Source organism: Canis lupus, chromosome 25 (assembly GCF_003254725.2).
Source record: "Canis lupus dingo isolate Sandy chromosome 25, ASM325472v2, whole genome shotgun sequence".
Classification (NCBI taxonomy): domain Eukaryota; kingdom Metazoa; phylum Chordata; class Mammalia; order Carnivora; family Canidae; genus Canis; species Canis lupus.
The window spans coordinates 11,220,994-11,247,924 of NC_064267.1; the positions used below are offsets into that span (position 1 = coordinate 11,220,994).

General features: G+C 39.5%; 1 protein-coding gene across 5 annotated transcripts in view; it reads left to right on the forward strand.

Moving 5' to 3' along the window:
* FLT1 (fms related receptor tyrosine kinase 1) overlaps nucleotides 1-26,931 on the forward strand; it is a 179,224-nt gene that overhangs the window by 14,866 nt on the left and 137,427 nt on the right. For all 5 annotated transcript variants that reach the window (XR_007406055.1, XM_049101467.1, XM_025462612.3 and 2 more), the window contains exons 2-3: nucleotides 13,229-13,325; nucleotides 13,911-14,137. Coding sequence is in view for 4 of the 5 variants with exons in the window: in XM_025462612.3 (XP_025318397.1) it covers nucleotides 13,229-13,325; nucleotides 13,911-14,137 (324 nt within the window). In the remaining variant the exon portion in view is untranslated. The remainder of the gene's footprint in view (nucleotides 1-13,228; nucleotides 13,326-13,910; nucleotides 14,138-26,931) is intronic.

Here is a 26,931-nt window from a genome sequence, read left to right on the forward strand (position 1 = left end):
GCTAATCATGTTCTCCTGAATTGAATCTAGACTTAGGATTCAAAATGAGGATTTAAGCTGCCCAGCCACTAGAGAAATCGTTCCCAAGAGATACTTTCTTTAGATGAGCCCTCCTGCTGGGAAATTCTTAGCTGGTCAAGGTTCCCAAACTGCACAGAAGAAAGACAGTTGATTGGAAACCTTAATTTTTAGGTGCGCCAATTTACCCTAAAGATACTAGGTGATGTTACTGCTCCTGCTATTGTTTTTTTTTGCTATCTTAGAGAAGGACTTTTGGGTTGGAAACTATTTCCTCTTGGCTCTGGACCGTCCCCAGGGTAAGCTAGGAAGACAAAACAGGTTAAGAGGAGGGACAAGTTAAGTCCTGATGTAATCATGCAAATGAAAGCTCTTTTTTTTTTTTTTTTTTTTAATTCCTCTCATTGCTTCACCTCCATCTGAGACTTCTTCCACAATTTCCAAAAGCACAGCATGACCTGGGCAGATCATCTAGAGAATGTTCCTTTGTGGCTTTTATTCTAGTGGCAAGTAAAGTGAGATAAATCCTACATTAAAAAAAAATATGCAAACCAGGGCATTGGAAGAAGATAGTAGGGCTTTTCTCCCCTCAAGGAAAGCAGAATTGTACAGATAAGAGAATTAAGGGTAGTTGATAAAGGAATAACAGTTGCCTAAAAGTAAAGATGAAGCTTGAGAGGGTTTGAAGATTTGTAAATCTTGGAGGGAGAGAGGAAGAGAACCAAATATTTCCTTTACCAAACATACGCTCAGTCTTTGGGTCTTCCTTCAACACTATTCTTGTATGAGAATGTCCCTCACTTCCTGGGCTGGGCTAGTGTCCCCACATCTGGTACTTTGCTATGAAAACGCACAGATGTAATTTTATGTTTGCATATAAAGTAATTTGTAAGTATAAAATCTATATATATCCATATTTCCTTGTTTCTTTAGCTGTTCAGCCTAAATTATAAGCACTTTAAAGAAAGCGATCTTGTTTGTCTTGTTTATGATTGTATCCTTCTCTTAGTATATGTTGAAAATATTATGTGGAGGAATAAATGCTAAGGTGAAACATCAGAGAAATCTACAAGGTGAGGGGTGAGAGAAAGGGGTCATATGGGGAATGTAGTAGGAAAAAAACCAGGGTTGGCTGGCAGTAAAAGAGAGATAAGAAGGATAGATAAATGAGGGGAATAAGTTCCCAGACTCTTAGGATCGTGTTTGGGAGTCCAACCCTTAACCCTGTTCATCAGTCTCATCTCGGGGAGTTGATGCCTTAACTTTGTAGGGACAGATCCAGAACTGGAGACTTTCTTGCCTCTCTATAGAGTTCTTCCTTCTGGTGTTATGTAACTTCTGCTTACTGATTTTGGGCTTATCCTCTAGAGTTGGTTGGTACATAGGATATTTTAAAGCCCATTAGGTGGATGGCCAACTGGGAGCAAAAATTGGTGTTTTGTTTCATTTGTTCTTCCATCAGAGTTGTGATATCTCGGATGATATCAAAACCACTAATTCTAGAAATAAAATTTCAGATAGGTTAATGAGAGTGTATGAGTAAAAATGCCCTGAGAATATTCCCTCGGTTTGGAGTATAAATGAATTTAAAGTCTTAACAAATATTTGTAAGGAAGACCTTGCTATCATACACTGAAGTGAGTGAAAACCATTCAGTAAATTATTTCTTTAAAAATTGAGATACTTCTGCTGGAACCGTACTGCTTTTTAGTGGCTTACTTTCTCTTCCAGAGGCTTGGCTTTCAGCAAAACTTGTAGAACATTATTAGTTCCATCTGAGATAAGATTTTTTTTTTTAAGATTTTATTTTATCTATTTATTCATGAGAGACCTACAGAGAGAGGCAGAGACACAGGCAGAGGGAGAAGCAGGCTCCATGCAGGCAGCCCGATGTGGGACTCAATCCCGGGACCAGGATCACACCCTGAGCAGAAGGCAGACGCTCAACCACTGAGCCACCCAGGCGTCCCAAGATTTTTTTTTTTAAAGTTTGTGAAACCTTAGGAAGATTACAAATATTTACCATGTAAATTAAGCAAGTCTTAAGAAATCATGAAAATTAAAGGAAGCCAGAATTAAAAAGAACAGTTCAGTAACATACCCATCCCATTGTTTAAGCGGGATTAGTCTCCAAAATATGTGTAATGAAAAGCAATTGTATTTCAAATTGTTTAATTTAGAAGGAAACTGATTTTGACAACAGAAACACAATGGTCAAGAATAGTGTTTTAATGAGCCTTAGAAAGTATGCTAACATGGCTTTCAAAAAGTCAATTCCCCAATGATGGATAACTTAATCGCACACACTTGGCCATTTAAATCTTCAGAGGTCAGAGGGTTTGTATACATAATTGGTTACAAAGGCGGAGATCTCTCAACTTGCCTCTTAGGGAGGGAATTTATAAAGCACCATCTTTATAGACCGTTTAAAGGACTCCAGAAAAAAGTTCTCTATGTAGTTTCAGCTTCATAAACTGGATCAGTGTGAGCCTACAATTAATGTGGGAATCTTATCACACTCTGCCTGCCAACCTTATTTTGTTTTTCCGGTTTTTATACACAAACCAAATGGTATTTTGTCATTATTTGTAATAGATTATAAAGTTGAAGAATATATAAAGAGACCAAACATGGATTAGCTGTAGTAATGTTTTTGGCTTTTCCTTGCTGGATAGATAGGGTTAACATGCACTCTTGCCTGTCTGCCTCCTTGCTAGCTAGCCTTCCTCGTTTTATTACACATATATTTTAAGGTAGTATTTTGGATTCAAAATTAAAACCTCAGCACAGTGCATTTTTATGGTTACTTAATAACCTCACAACATACAAGTCCATGATATACTCATTTTTTTTTTTTTTCCTGGAAAGAACTGTGTGAATCTCAGATTAATTGTGTGACATAACAGATTGTAGGCAGTGGCTACACTAAAATTTAAAAGTTCCAATTCCTGTTCTGTTTTACCATTCTATGGTAAGTTCCTATATTGAATTGATGAAATGTTTCCACATCTACTTTGGGATGCTTTCCTTCCTGATGGAACCCACAGGGTTCTATGTAAGTAACTTGTCCATGAAATTCGGGTACCTGCTCCCATCGTCTCCAATAGATGACTGGCCCCTTGGCCTTGAGCAGTAATGGACACAGAGCATTTGATAAAATACTTGGTAGTAGATCAAACTGTAATCCTGATGTAATGCAGAATGGGGAAAACTTCAGGTTTTAAATTGTGGGTTGCACTTTTTTTTTTTTTTAACTATACTATACTTCCAGGCTGATAATTGTTTGCATGTGTATAAAAGCTTTAACCATTAAATATTTTTTATTGAAGGATACATGTATTGACATACAATGTTATGTTAGTTTCAGGAATAATTGTTTATTTAAAAATAATATGGAGGGGCACCTGGGTGGTTGAGCTTTTGTCTTAGACTCAGGTCATGATCCTGAGGTCCTGAGATTGAGTCCCGCATGAGGCTCCCTGCGGGGAGCCTGCTTCTCCCTCTGCCTGTGTCTCTGCCTCTCATGAATAAATAAATAAAATCTAAAAAATAATAATAATATGGAGATACCTTTGGCAGAACTGAAACTTGGATTTGTAAAGAAGATATTAGAGATTATAAGATTGATGCTAAGGCACTTCAAGCATTTTATTAATGCTACTACCATTCTTAACAATGCAGCTCCATGCAAGTGCTCTCTTGCCTGTAAACATTCTGTCTCTGACCCTACTGCATTGTGTTAGAGCACTGTGATTCTGGAGAGGATGCACCAAGTGCTGAAAGATTAACAAAACAGTTACTTCTATTAAACTAAGTGTTGTGTATTTAATCCTACATATACTGCATGTATTTTCATTGAAACGGCACCTCTACTGAGCAATCCCTTTTCAGGTGTTCAGAACCAGAAATTTAATACATTCTGAATTTCAGGTGTTCATAGCCTGAAATTTAATACATTCTGGCCTGAAATGACTTGTGATTCAACATGAACAGTTGAATTATGAACAGTTGGTAATTATGATCTATTCTATATGAGGTGGCATCAGGCCAGTTTGCCCACAGTCCCCTGAACAGCAACACGGGGGAAGAATAGAGGCCAGCGGGGATGTACTCCAAATGTAATGCGTTTCCTGCTACTGATAGAGAAGCACTACCTAACAGACAAAATCTTCCTCTATGCCTTTTTAGGGTGTGAACATTGTTCTTTTCCTCTCCCTTTGCATAACCAGTTGAAGGCCTGCCAGACTTCACTAAATACTTTACGAGCCATGTCTCGTGCCCTGTCAACCAGATCTTGACCCTTGCTCCAGGCAGCTCAGATAACTTCCATGACATCCTATGATAAATTGAAATGACATGTCGTTAGACAGCTCTGTGGAGGTGGTTTTTGAACTCATTCAATAAGAGAACAGTGGTGTGGGAGTGGAGCATTTTTGGGAAAAAGGTACCTCCTTGGTCGGCAGGAGATTTCTCACTAACCAACCTTAATTAACTCTGATGTCACATGAAAAGGAGCTGTGCATGGGTACAGGTCATTGGGAGGGTAGGCTCCTGATGGTAGCCCAGTGACAGGCCTAATGATAAATGAAGGCGCCCTGTTAAAGCATGACCGTCCAAGAAGCCAGTGTCAAGTAAAAAGCTAGAGAAGTACACTGAAGATGTGCCCCTCATAAACACCAATTGTAGGGATGTTGAAGTTTTTCAGAGTACTTTGGTAAGCATCTTAAACTACACAGAATTTTCTCTTCTAAATGACTTTCATAAAGGAAAAATGAGTAAAGCCAATAACTCATGCATGGATAGGTTGGATAGACTGTCCAAGTTCTGATTATTTTAGACATTGGCCACATCATTTGCTAATAGCATGGTGTCCTTTATGCCTTGCACTGCAAGAGCTATTTATGGATTTTGTCAACTGACAATTAAAATATGAGTTGTAAGACAGCTTTAAAACACACTATAGAAGAATTATTCAAATGAATATGTCTATAGCCAACGTTGACTACTGAAATTAAACATTTACATAATTTCTTCACTTGTTTTTTTACACTTGAATTCAAGACATAAATGCTATGTAAATGACTATCTTAAATTTTCTATTAAAACATGGAGATGAGACGCTTGGCATTTCAAATCTAATGATTTGGGGATTACTTTGAATAGCAAAAACTCTAAAGCAAGAAGCTAGTGAATTTTTTTTGAGGGTCTGTGTGGTGAAAGAGTGAGTTTAACATCAGGTAAAGATGTAAAGGACAATAGCAAGTTCCTGGGATTAGCAACTTTCTATAGCTTAAATGTATGGCTGCTGTAGCTACTTCAGCATCCAGTCCTTTGTGGATTCTGAAGAACAATAATACAATTACCCTAACCTAAAATAGCCGGTATTTGCCCATTCAAAAGTTGCGGATAATCTTATCAACATAAGGGATTAGTCATCAGTAAATCACAGTTTCATGCTCTTGCCAAATACGCATCTATTTCCAAATTCCAGCTAAAAAGAGCTTTCCTTATGCCTAGAGCAATGGAGAATACAATTCAAACAACCCCCAAACATCTTTCACTTCTGAACCGCTTCCCCCACACCTCAAAGTTGATGTATATGCAGAGAAAAGTGTGCGTCCAAGTAGATTGGTATGGACACATGCCTGTCTATAAGTTAAAATCCTTTTTTCTTTAGGGTTTTCCTTGACTCAATGGCAATTGTTTTTTGGGGAAAAATAATATTTTGAAAACAAATATCATGCCTAATCATGAGACTCAAGCTCTGCTGCAATACAAATCCCTGTGGCTTTCCTATTTCGATGTGGTCTGTTGGTAGATGGAATATGAACCCTTCAGTCTTTTTCCATCATGCTAAAAATGAGAGAGCGCAACATGCATATTATAATGCCCTCTGTCAACATGTGCACTGTCAGCTTAGCTAGTGGTGTGGTCTTCATTTAAGACAGCCATTCTAATAGTGCATTCGGTTATAAGGTTATAAGAGTATAAGGTTATATACACTTCATATTACCTGAAAAATGCTTTCATAGAGGCACTACACAGAGGCTGAGACCAAGATTTAGCTTTTATTAAGCACTGGAACCCTGTAGAAATTAACATCCCAAACAAAATTGTGGTAGTTTCTAGAAGTTTGGTTCACCTGCCATTGTATTCTTAACCTTTCTCTCAGCCTTGCCGCCAACCAGAAAGATTCTATAAAATTTAGTCTGTGAGACTTAAGCTTTTAATAACTTACATCTTGGAGAAAGAATATCTTCTTTTATTATGAATTATGTTTAATTAACCTCACAAAACCTTGGTAAAGGCTCATGGTCTTAACATCAAATTTTGGAAACAGGATACTTGGGGACTTAAATAAAGAGATCATTTATCATGTAGGATTATGTACTATTGAAAACATGGTATGCAAAATCAAAGACAGATGCATCTCATTTGAAATAAATCTAATATACAAAGCTTTGTATTAAGAAAATAAATCAGAAGTGAATTTTTGTATAAAAGGAAGCACCAATAGGTTTCTTTGGAGAGTTGTAGTGGGATAATTTTCAATGTGATTCAGTTTGCTAAAATTCTAACTTAAATAGTTAAAATTCAAAATACGCCATTAGAAGTGACTTAAAATTAACATCAAAGTAAATTTCAAAGGTTGTAATTTGGAGAAACCATGAGGTTTTTTGCAAAATGCCTGCAAAACTTAAAAATCAATGTTATCGAGCATGAAAGAAAAATGATTTCTCCAAAATCAGCCTTCTACAGCTTTAAGCTGGAAAAAGAACTAGTATGACATCTAATACCAATTGGGTCATGTGTGGCAGCTAAGTTCAAAATAGCTCCATATTCTGTGTCTTCAATTTATCTTTGTGATTAGTCGTAAGTTTTTCTTTTTTAATGGTTTCATTAAGGTAAAATTCATATACCATAGAACTCGCCATTTTTATTTTTTTTATTATTATTTTTTTTAATAATAATTTTTTTTTAATATTTTTTTTTTTTTTTTTTTTATTCATGATAGGCACACAGTGAGAGAGAGAGAGGCAGAGACACAGGCAGAGGGAGAAGCAGGCTCCATGCACCGGGAGCCTGATGTGGGATTCGATCCCGGATCTCCAGGATCGCGCCCTGGGCCAAAGGCAGGCGCCAAACCGCTGCGCCACCCAGGGATCCCAGAACTCGCCATTTTTAATTGCATAATTCAGTGTTTTTTAAATGTATTCAGAGTTGGGCAACCGTTCAACCGCTCTCTCATTTTAGAACATTTTCACTACCCTAGGAAGAAACCTCATACCCACTGTTGATCACTCCTCTTCTCCCTCTTCCCCCAGTCCCTCCCCACCACTAATGCACTTGCTGTTTCTGTGAATTGCCTGCATTAGACATTTCATATAAATGGAATCGTATACCATGTGGCCTTTTGTAACAAGCTGCTTTTACTTAGCATGGTGTTTTTGTTTGGGGCTCCTAAGAGAAATTTCTTTTCTCACAATCTGGAAGCTGGAAGTCCAACTTTAAAGTGTCAGCGGGTTTAATTTCTTTGAAGGCCTCTCTGCATATCTTATACATAGCTCCCTTCTCCCTGTGTCCTCAAAGTCTTCTCTGCATGCACCAGCATATTTTCAAGGGTCATCTATGTAGTAGCATGCATATGTACCTCATTCTTTTTTATTGCTGAGTAATATTCCATTGTACAGATATACTATATTTTGTTTATCCATTTGTCATTGATAGACATTATTAGGGTTGTTTCTACTTTTGAACTGTTATGAATAATGCTGCAATAGACACATATTTGTTCACCGGTTCTTATGTGGACAGATGTTTTTAGTTCTCTTGGATAGATATCTAGGAGTAGAATTGCTAGGTTGTATGTTTAAACTGTGTTTAACCATTTGAGGAACTGCCCTACTGTTTTCCAAAGTGATCGTACCACTTTGCAATCTGACCAGCATTATGTGAGGGCTCCAATTTCTCCACATCCTCACCGGCACTTGTCATTGTCTGTCTTTTTAATTTAATCTAACCTAGGAAGTATGAAGTGGTATCTCACTGTGGTTTCGATTGGCATTTTCCCGCATTTTTGCAGCATCTGTTCATGTGCTTATTGGCCATTTATAAATCTTCTTTGGAAGAAGATCTCTTCAGATCCTTTGTCCATTTTTAAAAATTGGGTTATCTTTTTATTAGTCATAATTACTTTTTTGACGTGATTTCCAACTGGTATGTTGGTATCAGTTACTGGAATCTCAGGATCATAGAATTTTTAGGCTAGAAGGAAAGCTAAAAATCTAAGGCCATCCCCTTCTGTTGGCAGATGAATAATCTGAGGCCTAAGTGCATACCCATGGCCACAACAGATCTAGTCAGGAGCCGAACTGGGGAGATTACTGACTAAATCAGAAAGGGAAAAATGTAGATATTTCATGATTTATATTTGGATAAGGGCCCTTTCTTACAGGGAATAACCCTTTGCTTTTAGTATGGTTGAGGTGAAAGAAGGAGTGGCATTTGGAAGGAGGAGGAGCTAGGGGGTTTGTCTTGAAGTTGTATTCAAATAATAAGACACTGTTTTTACTTAGATCAGTAAAAATCACAGTTTTCTAATGACACTTCAAGTCTGACTTTATCTAAGAGTCTTCTCTTAGTTTTAAAATGATGGGCAAGGCTGTTGGATTCATAATGACCTATGGCAGGAGTTTGCTCTATTTGTATCCAGCAGAGTAGCTTTGAAGAACCAGCCTCAATCATTTGGGTTTTGGCTTTGATTGTGAAATAAAGCCATACTTGGACTTGTACTCACTCTCCCCACTGAAGTCAAAGAAAACACTCCATTTTGTCTAATGAAATGAGGGTGGAGTGGAGAATCGTGTCTTAGGACAGTCCGCATTGTGTATGTGCTTTCCTTTTTTTTTTTTTTTTTCTTTTTAATATTTTATTTATTTATGACAGATACAGAGAGAGAGAGAGAGGCAGAGACACAGGCAGAGGGAGAAGCAGGCTCCATGCACCGGGAGCCCGATGTGGGATTCGATCCTGGGTCTCCAGGATCACGCCCTGGGCCAAAGGCAGGCGCCAGACCGCTGTGCCACCCAGGGATCCCGCGTATGTGCTTTCAAGTAGATGTTTGGTGTGTGGGGAAGGAAAGGATTTTTGTCAGAGAGTCATGAAGTTCTCTTCTCTTTCTACCTATCTACAATATGGAACAGACAAACACTAAAGAAAATAGACGGGAATAATACCAATTTTGGTGCTCACCTAAATCCATGTACACATACTAGTTTTTTAGTGATATTACACCACTGTGCTTGATACTGAATTCTTTTTTCTTTCTTTTTTCTTTTTTTAAGATTTTATTTATAGATTGGTGACAGACACAGACAGGCAGAGACACAGGCAGAGGGAGAAGCAGGCTTCCTGTAGGGAGCCCCATGCAGGACTCGATTCCAGGACTCTGGGATCATGACCTGAGCCAAAGGCAGATGCTCAACCACTGAGCCACCCAGGTGCCCCTTGATAACAAATTCTCATAAAGAAGCATGTGATAAAGCCTATGTCCATGGTCTGCATTGCTTTTTGTTTTGCTATTTAAATAATAATTTTCCTGACAGCAGGACATCTCCTTGCCTCTCATGATTGCAATAGTCCTCCCCATATGTGGGGGTTTGCTTTCCACGGTTTCAATCCCAGGCTGTCAGCTGTGGCCTGGAAGCAGCGATCCTCCCAACATAAGGTCAGAAGGTCATTAATAGCCTAATGCTCCGTCACAGTGCCCATGAAATCCCCGCTCACCTCATGTCATCACATAGATATTTTATCATCTCATATCATCATGAGGAGAAGGGCGAGTACACTAAGATATTTTGAGAGAAAGAGACCTTATTCATATAACTTTTATTACAGTATAATGTTACAATTCGTCTATTTTATTATCACTTATTGTTGTTAATCTCTTGCTCTGCCAACTTTATAAGTTAAACTATCATAGGTGTGTACGTATAGGAACAAACCTATGTATGTCAGCTTTGGTACTGTTGTGGTTTAAGGCATCCCCTGGGGCATCTTGGGATGTCTCCCTGCAGATAAGGGGAGACTGCTGTATATTGTAGTGGACTTTGATGAAAACAGTAGTTCACAGACCACCTAATTCACCAAGGGGACAATAATTTGTTTAAACTAGACTTTTAGACCACCGTGGCAAACAGTGGAAAGTTCTGATCCCCATCTGAGCTTTACAAGGGGAGAATCCCTGTTAAATGCTAGCACTCCACCCTTGGAAATAAAGTATCCTGTGGATTCGCTTCTAATTGGGCAATGTGACTCTGAGCTACTTGCTAGGATAGCAAACTGATTTTCACATGCGTGACAATGTATATGGATATGTACATATTTATATCTCTACTGAAATGGAGAAAGTGTCTCTACTGAAATGGAGAAAGTGCTGACCTACAGTAGATACTAAAAAAATGTTGTTAAGTCAGATCTTTGTTTCTCAAATGGGTATGTGGACATTAAATTGCCTTAAATAAGTGTTTTAAGGCCTAATGTGACTTGAGAGCATTTAAGGAATAATTATTTCACTTTCCTTTTTCCCCTATTAGTTTTCCTGTTGAACTGTAGTCTTGGCACCTCCGTTAATCTTTATGAGATTCCAGTTTCCTATTAACTGAAGAATGATGGTATGCTCAGAGCATCCAGTTCCTTGGAAATAGTTTTCTTTCTACTTCTCTTTTCCTTTGTTTAATCAACTTCTTTAATCTAGCTTCCTCATTCTGAGTGCAAAATTCATTGATGTCAGTGGAAACTAATTATATAGCAAAATATTTTTCTTAGCATTTTCCACCTAAACTTTCCAATAACTGTTATTTTCTGTGTCTTATTTAACTGCTCAGTTGTGATGCTTGCTTTTGGTGGGAGGATGGAATAAGGAGTGCAGGAAGGAGCGTGTGGGTGGTGTACTCTTAAGGAGATCTTCTCTAGATGACACTTCCCTCAGCTGTGATTTGGGTGGGTCTTTGAGGTCAAAGCTTCTTTCTGATAACAGTCAGGAGTACTGGTTTTCTAAGATGCTGATAAAGATTCTTATGATTTGGAAATGAAATAGCAGGCAGTGGGGTTCATGTCATGTCATAAAAAGGGACACTTCTTTCCCCTGGCTTCTCTTGGATGAGAAAGCTCACCATCTGCACATAAACCACAGAGACATCCCGAAGTAATGCCAGAACTTTCTGCAAGAAACTTCGCTGGAGTTTTTTTCTAGCACATGAACAACTACTCAATTAAATCTCCAGAGTTCTATGCCACAAAGAAGGGTAGAAATTATTCTAGCCTGGAAATTTTTCAGGATAGGTGTTATCAGTTGCTGGCTGTGGCTTTAGAAACACTTAGTATTCTCAAGGATCACTGATTTTGAGCTATATGTTGCCTCAGGAAACTCACATAGATGAGTAAAGTATAAAATCCTTCCCTGGGTACCTGAATGGGTTGACTGGTTCTATGAGGTTATTTGATAGACCAACTGGATCTATATGAAACAGTGATTTTAATTTAAATTAGTTAATATCAAGTCATTTTTTTTTTCCTGGTAGTAATTTGATACCAGGACCTATTATGTATAAAAATTACTTTTTACGTTAATTTTTATCACCAGCAATACCAGAGATGCAGATTAAGTTAATGTGATGTCTTTGCAATTACATCTCAGCAAAATATTCTCTGACAGAAGTGGGGGAAAGCATTTCTGCTAGATGGCAGTGACTGGGCATCTGCCACACATCAGGTAGCATCACCACTTAGATGACACAGCGCTGAATCCACATACCATGCCTGCAAGATAGATCATGGGTTTTCTGGTTTTATGCATGAGAATATTAAAGAGCAACAATTAAGGAATGCCAAGGCCATGTAGCTAGTAAATGGAGAAATTAAGCTTCAAATGCACATTTTTAAGCTGAGTCTCGTTTTTGCGATACTAGGACCCACAAGTAACTCTAGAGAGCACTGCTATACTTAACCTTGGAATTTGACATGTGTATCTCATCTCACAGATCTGTGATCTAACATTAAAACCTAGAGGATTCAGCTCAGTCTTCTATCTTTAATTCCACTGCATGAACCTGTTTTTTAAGTAAAAAGGTATTTCCTAGGATTGGCTCCAAGTTTGGCTTAAATTTTCTTCTAAGAATAGCCATCTCCTAATGCTTGTCCCTGCTAATCCTGGGCCCCTGATCTCCTGCTTTTACCAGGCATCTGCAGCTGCCTTTGCAGGAGGAGGGAGAGGGGGCAGGGAGAGGCCAGAGAGATCCTTATTGATATTTATTGTGATGAGTCCATACCCAATGCCACTTCAGGAGAGGATCATCCTCTATAGCACCAGTGGCTCCCAGGATCATGGGACTGGAAATGTCAGAAACGGAGTCAGAGATCCAAGGTCATCTAGCCCAGCTTCTCATTCTATAGATAAGAGAACTGAGATCTGGAGAGAGAGGTGGCTTGGCTAGTAGCACACAGAGTCCCTAGGGTGGATATTATTATTATAGTGTGTAGAGATGTGTAGATTTCTAGGCACTTTTGCTTGGCTTATCTCATTATCTCACAGCATTCCCCATGAAGTATGCTTGTCAAATGTCACGTAGAGATGAATAGTTCCCTTTTTTCTGTTCCATTATAGAGGGAACTTGGAAATTATGTAAGACAAACCAAAAGGCTTCTAAAACTGATTTTGGTCTATAATTGGTTTTCCAAATGAAGAAACTGGTTTAGAAAGAGAAATGACTCGCCCAAAATATCATGGCCTTACTAATCACTGAGCTATGTCTAGAACCCAGGAAATTTCTATACTTTGTATTTGGAAAAAAATGATCGGCGAGGCCTGTATCCAGTTTTGAGTGACACTGACATTTAATCCTGAGAGTTGTTAATGCTACTTTATATTCCTAACATGGCTGCATTTAGAAACATGTTTGAATCTATTAATGTTCTAAATTAATGGGTTTGGGGATATTATTGAAATCATTTGGCAAAGTAGGACATATATTTGTGAAGAAGGCTTGGACTAGAAAAAAATTGTGAATTAAGAGAATTTAATATTACCCTACCTTTTTGCATACACAAATAAGTTAAAGATTAAAAGTTACCTTCATGGAAAGATAAGACTTTTAAAAAGAGAGAGAGAAGGCAATTTGCAAATAATGCATTTCCAAAATTTGTTTTCCAGGATCTAGTTCAGGCTCAAAATTAAAAGGTCCTGAACTGAGTTTAAAAGGCACCCAGCACGTCATGCAAGCAGGCCAGACACTGTATCTCAAATGTAGGTAAGTGACTGTTGGTTTGGGGATAACCTGATTGCCTTTTTATTTTATTTATTTTATTTATTTTTAAAGATTTTATTTATTTATTCTTGAGAGGCACAGAGAGAGAGAGAGAGGCAGAGACATAGGCAGAGAGAGAAGCAGGATCCATGCAGGGAACCTGATGTGGGACTTGATCTCGGGCCTCCAGGATCACACCCCTGGCTGAAGGCAGGCACTAAACCACTGAGCCATCCAGGGATCTCCTGATTGCCTTTTTAAACGCAAAATCAACTGTTCCCTGGTAGAGTAGAAGGGTTACCTCTCATAGAACAGAGTTGGGGACATGTGGGGTCTCTTGTAATCTGCAAAGTATCCAACTTCACAGGGAGATATTACTCAGGAGAAACAGGGAAGGGATGCCCTGAAAGGAACATTTTTTGCATTTTTCTTCCGAGTTGTTTAAAAGCTTTCTAGATGTGTTGCTTCTCTGTAAAGAAGAAGAGGACTACATTTCAAGGCCCTCAGACTAGTGCTTCCTAATGAGATGGATGCTTAGGACCTGGCCCCAGCCCTAACTGTGTTTTGTTTTCTTATCTGTGATTGCAGAGGGGAAGCAGCCCATTCATGGTCTTTGCCTGAAACAGTGAGAAAGGAAAGCAAAAGGCTGAGCATAACTAAATCTGCCTGTGGAAGGAATGGCAAACAGTTCTGCAGTACTTTGACCTTGAACATGGCTCAGGCAAACCACACTGGCTTCTATAGCTGCAAATATCTATCTATACCTGCTTCAAAGAAGAAGAAAACAGAATCTACAATCTATATATTTATTAATGGTAGGATTTCCATTTTCTACATTCCGTTTGTTATCACTTTGCAGTGGGTTATAAATCCACCCTGATCCCTTGGAAAGTGGGTATTCTGAGCAATGAAGGAAGTGGGCCAGGAAAGAGCTTCTGCCTGGAAACTGGTGGAATGCATTTTTAATGCATTTCTTGAGGGTCAATTTCAACCATGATTTTCAAGGACTGGTAGTCAATTGTGTGTTCCCTGAGGGAAGGACTCTTGTCTGTGTTGTTCACAGTTGTCTTTATGGTGCCTAGGATAGTGGCTGGCACATAGTTTGTTGGATGAATAAATGAATGACACAATTTTAGTTCTATTTCTTAATTACCTAGAAGAGCAAAACAGAACAAAAGATGTTTGTGTTCTCTAACACAACTGTATTCTCTTTTATGTCAGAATTATAAAATATGGTCCTTTCTACTAAATTTATAAATGTAATGTGGCTAATGTCCCTTGAATGTTACAAAATTGGTTCCAGTTGATAATGTATTATTTCATGTTCACTAAGCAAGTATTATTATGACACAAGAGCTGGCATGTATCATTATGTAGTAGAAAGGGGAAAAGATAGACATGAATCCTTTTTCAATCATAATTTTTATGATACGGTTTTTCACTCCTTGGAGAATGAATAGATGAAGTGATACTCAGAGGGAAGAAATGCCAAATCTTTAAAGAAATATATATTGATAGTTGAAATGGATCCCCGAGAAAGAATGAGGAAAATGGCCTGTCATTTTGTTCTCCTTCTTTATTAGTTCCAGCCAATTTCCCAAACTTATTGAATGGGATTTTAAAAAACAACAGAAAGACCTCAAAGCAAAATTAGTAGGCTGCTCAGGCACAAAATCAAATTAAAAGACAAACAGAACAAGCAACCACAGTGTCAGTAGCCTAAAGATAAAATATATAGTGGGTCTACTGGCTAGTGAGTCTTTGCATGGGAAGCAATACAACAGAATTACGTTTTGATAGGATTCTTTTTTCTTTTCTTTTCTTTTCTTTTCTTTTCTTTTCTTTTCTTTTCTTTTCTTTTTTAATTTTTTAAATTTTTATTTATTTATGATAGTCACAGAGAGAGAGAGAGAGAGAGAGAGAGGCAGAGACATAGGCAGAGGGAGAAGCAGGCTCCATGCACCGGGAGCCCGATGTGGGATTCGATCCCAGGTCTCCAGGATCGCGCCCTGGGCCAAAGGCAGGCGCCAAACCGCTGCGCCACCCAGGGATCCCCTTTCTTTCTTTCTTTCTTTTCTTTCTTTTCTTTCTTTTCTTTCTTTTCTTTCTTTTCTTTCTTTTCTTTCTTTTCTTTCTTTTCTTTCCTTTCTTTCCTTTCTTCTTTCTTTTTTTTTTAATTTTTGAGATAAGGCAGTGAGGCAGTGTTTTTCCCGAGTATAACACATAATAATTCAGATTCAGAACTCCTGTTTTGGGAGACAGTAGAGCAGTTGTGTGGTACCGCCAGGAACATCTTTTTAGCTTTTATCAGCCTGTTTTAGACCAAGCCACTTTCCTACCCCTTTCTTCCAAACCCCAGTTTTTACATTTTGCACTTTTCCAGGGGGCCAGATAACAACTCACCAGCAGTTTGCCATCATAGGAATGTCGCCAGTGTACTTCAAAGTAAGAGGGGGAGGTAGACCTGGGATCTTGGGGAAGTCAGCCCACCTCCATAGGAGGGAAGAGAGGCAGGAAATGGGGCAGGGTGGGAAAGATGCGGAGTAGGGGCAGAGACTTTCAGAGAGGTACTTTAGTGTCTCAGGGAGAAAACAGACCCAAAGTTTGATGGTGGTGGAACAAGTCACATACTCAGCCATCTGTTCTCTTTTCCTAGCTCCACATAGTAATGTTGTGTTCTTTCCAGCACTGGTGGAAGAAAGAAAACACTTTGATTCCCATCTCTCTAGGAGGATAGGGGAAAATTCATTGATACTAAAATTCTCATAAAACTTTCTCCTGTGGGTTGATCAGTCTGACTTGCAAATCAAATACTTAAATGGATTTTTTTTTAAATCTCTTTTTATTTTTTTCCCTAAGAAATAACATTCAGCTATTTTCACCTTTACCTCCTACACACCTATTAAACTGGATTCTGAATAGTAATGCTAGGTTTGTGGTCTTTCCTGATAGTGATGTTGATTTCAAAACACACTTTCCTGAAATCCAGGGGGAACTGCGATATAATTTATTAAGCAACTGTAATGTAACTTTTGCACATAGCCTAACATTTTATGCATTTTTTATTTTCATTATTGTATCAATTCCTTTGAAAAAACCTTGGCCTTATGCTTCCATTTTTATTGGATATTTACTACATTGCAGGTCGATGACTCAGAAGAGTCTCTAGGATTCATTAAACTTTAACCAGTTCCTGATATACAGCTGTGATTACTCACTAGGTATTAACTGGTTATCACTTATTTATTACTGCAGAATATTTACTTTAGAGCTCATTTTTCTGTTTCCTGATAAGCATCTGTGGAAGTATTGGCTTTTCATTTTAATCGCCCAAGAAGATGAGTAACAGCGTTACATAAATCTTTTGAAAAAAAAAATCTTTTGTAGATTTGTAGTCTGATAGAGTTCCAAGAAAAAGAATCAGGCCCGTATAGCTTTGTCTGTGTAAAGCTAGCATGTGAATTATAACCAAAGTATTGTCTAGACATTGTTGACTGCCTGCTGTGTCATAGGCACATTTCTCACCTGAGCACTGATTTGGACATAATATCTGATAACGTGGTGTGCAGAAAAACCAACATCACCACTTCGGCATTACAGCTTATATAAATCCACCAAGTTTCTAACATAATACATGACATCAATTTAATTATTCATGTAATTATTTTTAACCACTTTAATTACTGAATTGTTTGGTAAATTACAATTTCCTTTAATGTAATAACTTCTTACATCTGTAAAAAGTTTCGTTTAAGCAAGTGGTTTTGTTTATATTATGCCATGTAATTTCCACAACAACCCCATGAAGAATTTGTCTCTTCATTTTACAAGTGAAGTACCTAAGATCCACTTCACTTTGAGGCTATGTGGGGAGCATCCGGAAAAGTTTAGCAGCAGAACAAGATAGTCAGATTTTTCCTTTCAGATTCTCAGTGATTGGAGGAGATCCAGAGAGGGCAAGACAGAAGGAACAAGACCGGGATGGGGCTGTTGTGTGCATTGATGGAGGAGAGCCGGTGGTCCAAGGTCACTCTGGTAGATGTGCAGAAAGGAGAGAAGTTGGTGGGTTGGAGGGATTTAGTTGGCCTTGGTGGGTGGTTGGGCTGTGGTGGTTGAGGGAGAGGAGTCAGAGACAATTGGAATTCTGGAGGGGCACCTGGGCAGCTTCTTCCAGGACCCATAGCCAAGTAGAGTATTGTCTCACTGAATTACCCTGATATGAAGACAGTCATCCTTGTCTCTTGATCTATACCCTTGGGGTGGTCTTGACAAATGGCTGTTCAATGACAGTAGCTGAAAAATACTATATACATTTTAGAAAGTTGCTTATGTAAGATGAATGGAATCCCCCCATAATTACAGCTACAGAATTCTGAGTCATAAATAAAAACAAATTGTAAAGCACTCCTAATGCTTTGCTAATTGCTAATTTAGAAACCTAAAAGGTTTCTAGATGAATGGTTATATAAGGGCTACTTAGGTGGTGTTCATCCCCTTTGCAGAGAAGGAATGCTTTTGCATGGCTTTTCTGACCCTCTAGTATACATGAGAAATTGGCTCCAACTCAGCCTTTCCTAAAAGTTGGAGGAATTCATTGAAATTACTGTTTTAATATATGAGTTGTGGCCATAAACTAAGAAAACTGAGCAGAAGAGTTTTTAATGGTATCTCCAAAGTATGTAATATTTTGTCAGCATCTCCGGTCTATTTGGAAAGACCTTGAACTTAGCATGCTGAGCTCCCCACACAGTGGAGTCAGCCCGAATTCCTCCTCTCTCCACAACCAAGCCTTTCAGGACTCCTTAAATATGATGTCTTCTCCTGAAAAATTATAATTAGAAAGGGAAAAACAATGGATGTGTGTGTGTAATCGTTGGGTGATTATCTTCTACCTCTTCCCTGTAAGAAAAACTCGTCTCTTTTTTTCTGCTTTCCCTGATCGTTTTTCTAAGTCTATGAAAGCAAATGAGTTGGAGCATTTTCATAGCAAAGTTTTCCTCCATTGGTTCTCTCATTTGTGTCAAACTGATGAGATGTGCATAACAGCTCAATTTTAGGTAAAAAAAAAAAAAAAGTTATTATACACACTAGGTACATCATGGAAAAGTAGTATAAGGTTTTGTGGACTCAGATATTATGGGAGCAACAGGGAGCCTGGCTGGCTATGTCAGTAGAGCATGTGACTCTCGATTGTGGGGTTGGGAGTTCAAGCCCCACATTGCGTGTAGAGATTACTTTTAAATAGTGTTTTCCAGATATTCTGGGAGAGAATGATCATTATGCCTTCACATAAATGAGAAAAAGCTCTACCTGGCTATGGGACCTCTAGCCAGTAAAATTACTAATGGCACAGATATTCTGAGTGTTCTGAGCATAAACATGTACTCATTTGTATAGTACTTCAGATTTTCATGAAGAGCTTTTACATAATTATCTTTGAGATAAACTATGTTGGTATTATTACTTCCATTTTATATATAAGAGAACCACTTCAGTGACCTTCAGAAGATAGAGCTAAGAAGATGACAAGCCAGAATGGGGATCCGGGTCAGGTCCCTAGCTATTTCCACTACACTGAAGTTTCAGCTACTAAACTAAGGGTCATTTTAATCTTTGAGAATAGTACAGTTATTAAATTTTTTAAATTTCAAAATTCGATTTTTCTTTTTTCTTTCTTTTTTTTTAAGGAATGATAGGTTAAGCTGGTGGCAGAGTGTTTTTCTGCGCAATAGACCTTAGAGAAATAAATCCTGATCCCAGGGAGCTTTGTGCTGTCACTTGTTGGGAACAGAAGTTATTTGGGGGGCATCTGCACTCACAGTGTTCCATTGCTGGATTCTAGCTTGTGCAACGTGGGAAAGAGACATAGAGCTCTATGGTATATATCAAGTTGATCAGGGCTTTCTAAAATGTACATCCCAACCTGGTAATGGTCTGTGGAATCAAATTAATGGGTTGTAATCAGCATTTTTTTTTTTTTAAAAGCAGAATAGAATGGAAAATAACCAAGTATATTGCAAAAGGTAAGGATGAACATTGTTTGGGGAAACATTTTTAAATAAAACTTTTGTTTCCATCTTAGACATATATGCACACACATGCCTACATATATGTAAAATAAATGAGTGTATAATTGTGTGCATGCATATGCATATAAAATGGAAACAAAAGTTTAAAGGGTGTGATGTGAAATGTATGTCTTATTGTGGAACTCAGTATAAATAAGTTAAAAGTTTCAAACTTATCCAAGTTTGAACAAGCCAACTTATGAAAGTGTTACCTGGTTTAGACAGGTTAGGTCATATCTATAATTTTTATTTAGGAAAACAGCACCAGTTATGTAAGCTTATATGATGTTTTTTGCATACCACTTCCAAAACAGAGGTGTGGAGAGAACTCAAGAGTGGTGACCCTTCTCCTGTTGATGTGTCTGCACCGCGCTGCATGGTTCCGTACACCACCTCCCTGAACTTGTGTTTCCCACCAATAGGTCTGCCCCTGGAGTTGCCATCAGCAGATGGCATCTGTCTGCAGATGTGGATTACAAACCTGCTAGGCCCTGTTGCTTGTTCTGTGGGAAGCAAAAAAAGAGCAAAGTTAAGGATCTTAGGATTTTAGAGTCCCCATGGTTTAAGACCATGACTCAGAATAGATTTGTGAGCATTTTTAAATGCACAGGTTTCACTCTTTTGGAGAATAACTGTTGTCCGAAAGTGGATCTTTCTAAGGAGTGAAGAGGATGACTCCAATAGTCCTTATTGGGGGCCCCAGTGCCATTTCCAGAATTCTACAATAAATGATCTTCTATAAGGAATTCCTGGGAACACTCTGGCCTGTCTATGCAGTCAACTTTCTCAGAAATCTAGTGCAAGGTCAGTTTTTGCTGGATTGGTTTTTTGTTTTTGTTTTTTTTCATTTTGATGAAGTTATAAAAGGGGAAAGAAATATTTCTAGGATTTAAAATATACACTGATGACACTGTTGATTGAAATGGCAGATTTTTTTCCTTGGGAAACAGACCCCTCTACCTCCCAGCTATGGACTCCCTCTAGGGTGCAAGCATGAGGGAGATTATCCATTCTGTAGTCACTGGGGGCAGCTGATTAGGACCACATGGTGAGAGTTTAGAGAACAGTAACTTTATTCTTATCCATTCTCCTTTCCAGCTCTGAAAATTTGATAGAAGTCCTTTTTGGTATCTTCAAGTCCTGCCATTTCCGATTTTCTTTTTAGAAACATTTTTGTCATTAGGCACCACGTGTCTTTGGCCATAGAAAATGCTTACGTGTTATTGGGGTGGAAGCCACTCCTGTCAGTAGATTTGTGGACAGTGAGGAGCATTGCATCTTCTTTCCTTGGCACCTGCTCCAGACCTCTGTTCACCTAGTGTATTCCTAGGAATTCCACCTTAGCACTTGATGGTATCTGCCAAATGTTCGGTTCTTCCTTCAGAAGGAGCATTTTCTGACGCTCCCTAGGCTCCCTATCAGAAAATTTGAGTTTGCCAGCTGGCTAAGCTTTGCTATACAATTGTATATCACAAGGCATCGAGTACAACTACATAAATACTAAAAAATAATCAGAATGAACATAGCCTTGAGTGAGCCATTTAAATGCAACCTAAGACTTTGAGAAGTTAACAATTGAGGTACACTCATGAAATCTCAAGATGGCAGTGAAGTCCAAAGGCAATAAAATTGACCACGCCCTCTCTTTCCTTCTACAATCAAGAAATGTGAAAAATGTTACTTCAAAATTTTATGGTTTTGAAGATTTTTAAAAAGCTCCTTTACATCATCGTATAGGAAGAACGAGCAAGGGACTTTTTCAGGAGAAATCTCCTTAAGCTGAAAAGGCTTAAGTTTCTGACATTTTGTAACTTTCTTTAACAATGATAATGAAATGCCTGCTCTGCCTGGAGACCCAGAAAAGATCTGTTTTGATCTTTATGGTCCTTGCAGTTCTAATACTCTTAAGTTTTCCCCTGCTATTCTATTTAAAGTATTCATTGTTTTGTCATCTGCTGCAATTTGCTGGGTTGCCTTGGCATCATCTTGGCTCAGAGACTGCTCTACTCAACATTGGTGACTTACTACATCCATAAACACCCTGCCTTCCCTCATCAGATGTCAACCAGTGAACCGTAGTTGAAACCGCACGATCTGGTTCAGATTAGGTTTAAAGCCCTGTTCTGATACATGTTAGATCTTTGACTTTGTACAAATTCCTTAGGAAGAATAATGGTTAACACTGAACACCACCGTGAGCACTGTGCATAACATGATGGTTTTCATTTCCTCCACAGCCCTCTGAATAATGCTGTCATTTTACCTCTACTTCACAGAAAGGTTAAGTATTTTGCTCACATAAGTGGTCCCGGAACAAGTGCACAGTAGAGAGGACAACAAAGTTTTTGCTCTTCCCCACCTCTAACAGTTCATACCTGTGAAACGTTTAGTTTTAGTGTTTGGCTTGTCATATGCACTGTGTTTACTGGGCTGGCTGCTATGCTCATTAAAACGATCAGCTTCAGAGCCCTGGCTTCCTCACCTGTGAAATGAGAAGAGGACTGCATCTGAGGGTTGTCAGGGGATCAAATGAGACAATAGGGCATAGCTCTGTGCCTGTACTTAGGAGGATCAGTCAGCAGTAATCACTTTGCCTGAAAGGCCCCGTGCTGGGCAGAATAGAAGTTACAAAGATGATACCCTTAACCCCCTCTCAAGGGGCCCATGATTGTTCAGGCCAACGAAATCTGTTACAATGAGCCAATAGTAAAGCACTATGGGAAAGAGCAGTAAGAGGAACGTAGACTAGGGACCTTTGCCTGGGACACTTGCCCCTTCCCCACACTTCCATCCAGCTCTTCCTCACCAGCTTACTCTTTATTTTCAGGCCTCAAGTTAAACATCACCCCTTCTGGGCACCTCCCCAGATTCCCCTAAACTAGGTTTGGTGCTCCTGCTGCTGCCCTACTCTGTTTACCTTTCTCCGCTGCTCTCACCTACCCCCTGTGCCTTTCTCACTCTGCTACCTCAGCACCCAGCACAGGGGCCCATACATAGGAGGTACTCAAGAATGTTTGCTAAATGAAAGAAACATAGGATTTTTCAGCTAGGTTAGCCTTACCTCATCTCCTGGACTTTGATGAGGAAATTCAGGGCATGCTGAGTAAGTGAGCAAAATCTAGGGGCAGGACTCACCTGTCATGTGGCAGAATCATGATCCAAAAAGTTTCAGACTGCCTTAGAACAGTGAACTGGGATTAACAAAAAAGGAGATTTGACAGAAATAAGTTAAAGGACTATGTGTGGCTTGCAAAACCCACTAACTGCCCTGGGACCATCCAGGGGAGGCTGTGGCTGAGAGAGCCCACGTGTGATAGACTCCACATTGGCCAAGGCAATGAATCCGATCTTGGACTGCATTAATAAATACGTAGCATTCACAATAAAGATGGTGCCAGCCTTACCATTTAGTCCACACTTCAAGAAGATGAAAATGGGAATTCCAAGCAAATTGCTTCACCCGTCTAAACTTTATTTTCCCTTTCTGTAAAATGGGCATCTGCCTCCTGTGGTTGTGAGCTGCAAATAAGTGGATGACTTTATTATCCTCATTGGCAAGGAACAACTAAAGAAAGGAATAGAAATGTTTAAAGAAGAATGGGGTGGGAAAACGGGAGACATATATTAATGGTCTCCTTCAAAGTTTTCTTAAATGAAAAAGAGACTAAGCTTCTTTGACTTTATGAACCTAGATGGCAGTTCTGCCATCTAAGAATGAAAAAAAGACAGGCAGCCTTCAGTTTGACCTAAGGAAACACTTTCTAACATCTAAACTATCCAAAATGAACTGTCTTGGGACATGCTGCATTCGTGTGTCTAGGTATTCAAACACAGGACAGGGGATCAGTTGGTGGGTCTGGATAAGATGATGCCTCTAGGTCTTCCCACTGTCGAGATTTGTTTAGGACTTGGTGTGTGTCGCTGTCATTTATTGATATCTGGCCCAGGTTCATTACCTATATCATCTCATTTCATCCTGATAACACAATGGAATAAATTCCAGTGTAAGTCTCCTTTTACGGAAAAGGATAAATTCGATATAGTGCTTGAGGTTGCATACTTTGTAAGTGGCCAACTCAAGCTTTGGACCCAGATCTAGGCGACTCCCGAAGTCCCCATCGAACATGGTCTTGCCAGGGCTTCCGCCCCACCCCCTTTGGAGCTCCGTGTGCAGTATGAACGGAGTGGGGGCAGGTGGCGTGTGGTGCAGGCTTGCAAACTGGAAGTGTGTGGGCCAGATTCAGCTGACATACGTTTTGATTGGCAGGCAGAGTGCTTTTGGCTGCCAATATTTAATAATTGGAGGAGTTCACATAAAAACCTGATTCCCTACTTATCTTTAAAAACTGGAAATTAGCCATGCTGGCTTTTATTCCACTTGGCAACAACTGGCGGCCACAAGTGAGGACTACCTCTTTCAGACCAGGCTCCCATACTCTCAAACTGCCAGCTTTCTCTCATCCTGCTACTCCACTCATTTGCCTTCCTCGCCAGCCCGCCCAGGGATATCAGTGTGCCACACCCAGTGTGAACATTTCAAGGGAATGAATGGCAAATCATAAGTTTGGGAATAGGAATGTACTCACTGCACTTTCTGGTTGAGGAAGCTGAGCCCCAGAGAGTCGCATGGTAGCACAAGTCATCAGTGGAGGACCTGACCAGAGTCCTGGCTCCCAGCTCCCCATGCCCATGACCATGGAAGGAATGTTTTGCCTGGTAGCTGCTCCCTCGGAGGACCTGTGACCCTGCTAGAGAGGAGTGTGACCGAGCTCCCCCTGTGCTTGCCCATTGTGCCCTTTGAAGAAATTCCTCCATGAAAGTCTTCATAAAACAGGACTTTCTCTGGTTTGACTGCTCTTGGTTAGGAGGGGGCTGACACAGAGGCCACCAAGGGAGCACTGGCACTTGATAACAGGGCCAAGCTTGATTTTTTTTTTTTTTAAGATTCTATTTATTTATTCATGAGAGGCACACAGAGAGAGAGAGAGGCAGAGACACAGGCAGAGGGAGATGCAGGGAGCCCAACGTGGGACTCGATCCCGGGTCCCCAGGATCACACCTGGGGCTGAAGGCGGCGCTAAACCGCTGAGCCACCGGGGCTGCCCCAAGCTTGATTTTAATAGTGAGAATTTCTTATCAGTCTGTTGTTTTGGATTTCCAAGTTCTGCCAGGAGATTCATGCTACCCCTATCTCTGTGCCACCATTTTTCCTCCCACTGGGGTGGATATTTGAAGGTGGTTTTGCTTCCAAGTTGTTCAGGAGGGTCGGGGCCAGATTTTGGTGTGGTGGAAAGAGAATGGTCTAGAATCAGGAAACCTGAATTCAATTTTGGCTCAGCCATTCATAATTATTCCTGTGCCTTCTCTCTGGACCTCAGTGTCCTCTTCTGTAACATGAGAGGCAGTGTTAGGATATCTTAGAAACTTCTTAACAGTTTTACAATTTGATGATTCAGAGGCAGAACTGTGAATAATAGGACTTGGGACATGGCCAAAATCTTGGCAGTAGAAGAAAGAGTTACAGTAGTCCTTCAGAGCTCCTTGCTTCTTCCTCTCCTTTCTCCTTTATTTCTGCTTCGTTTCCTTCTTTCCTTCCTCCCTCTGTTTTTCCTTTCTTCCATCTTTCCATCTGTCTTTCCTTCCTTCCATCCATTCTTCCTCATTCCTTTCCCACCCTTCCTCTCTTCCTTCCTACCTTCTTTCCTACCTTCCTTTTTTCCTTTCTCTTTCTGAGATGCTTCAGTTGATCAAGATGAAGAGCTGACTGAGGTCATTCATCTAAGGAGCTTTGCGTAAACACCCCAGTCAGCGAGGTTCCAGGGCATACAGAACATCTGACACCTTCTCTGCCTTCCTGGGTCTTAGGGTCAAACTCACCATCTACTCAGCACTCCACTCTTTATATCTTCAACTAACTTATTTAGATCTTAGCTGGAATTTTTTTAAATGATGTTCCTTTCCTTTAAGGCAACATTTAGGAACACCTAGGAGGCTCAGTGGTTGAGCATCTGCCTTTGGCTCAGGTCATGATCCCAGGGTCCTGGGAGCAGGAGCCTGCTTCTCCTTCTGCCTGTGTCTCTGGCTCTCTGTGTCTTTCATCAGTCAATAAATAAAATCCTTTTAAAAATAAAATAAACAATTTTAATTTTAGGATAGCATCTTCAGTCTGGGACACAATGACCTTTCTCTATTTGCTTTGCTCTAGCAGAAGCATTTGTGTACAGTATCTATCTAGATGGCACAAGCTGGTAGCTGATATTCCTACGTCAGCTTCTCCAGGATTTTTCTCACTTTTGAATCTGGATACTGATCTACCGCTAGCGGTAACTGAGTTATATCTTTAGGGTTGATGGTAAACTACAGGTAAGGTAAACAAATGATACTCATTTGGAAAATCAGGATAACTCCCTAGGAAATACTTAATTGTATACTCTGTGTAGACTGTCATCCTCAGACACATTAGTCAAGTGACTTCTCTAAATGAAGACAGAGATGTTTCACTGTGTTCTCCGCTGACCTGGAGCTGCTAAGGAGAACAGGACATATTTACAGTCATATTTACAGTCAGAATGACTATGTCACAGGGGAAAATTCAATTTTTCACGAATAGCCCACCTGGATGCAAAGGGGAGCGGGAGAAAAAGGTTGCAAAGACCCATAACATGAAGAGTTTGCACTGGATGATCTCCAGGAACTATTCTGGCTCAAAAAACAGTGTCTCACTGTTTCTGAGAAAGAGTCCAAAGTTCTAGTTTTTTTCAAAGTAAGTTTTTTGGAATCTAATTCACATACCATACAATTCACCCATTTAAAAGTGTACAATTTAATTGTTTTCAGCATGTATTTTTTTTTTTAAGATTTTATTTATTTATTCATGAGAGACACAGAAAGAGAGGCAGAGACATAGGTAGAGGGAGAAGTAGGCTCCCTCCAGGTAGCCTGATGCAGACTCAGTCTCAGGACCCCGGGATCATGACCTAGCCAAAGGCAGATTCTCAACCACTGAGTCACCCAGGCATCCCTAGTTTGCAGCATATTGACAGATATATGTAGCCACTGACACCATCGGTTTTAGGACTTTTCATTATCTCAAAAAGAACCCCTGTACAATTTAGCTATCACCCCTTTTCTGTCCTTACGTCCCAGCCCAAAGCCACCACTAATAAATTTTCTGTTCCTATAGATTTGCCTTTCAGGATATTTCATATAAATAGAATAAAATCTATGGTATTTTATTATTAAATATGTAAGTATATGCTGGCTTTTTTCACTCAGCATGTTTTAGAGTTCATCCATGTTGTGTTGTACCATGTGTGAGCACTTTATTTCTTTTTGTTACCGGATGATATTCCACGGTATGGATCCACCACACTTTAGGTATCCATTTATCAGTAGGTGGCCATTTGAGTTGTTACCCTCTTTTGGCTATGACATTCATATACAAGTTTTTGTGTGGACCTAAGTCTTCATTTTCTTGGGTCGATACCTAGGGGAGGAATTGCTGGGTCATTTGGTAATGCAATGTTTAATTAACTATTGGA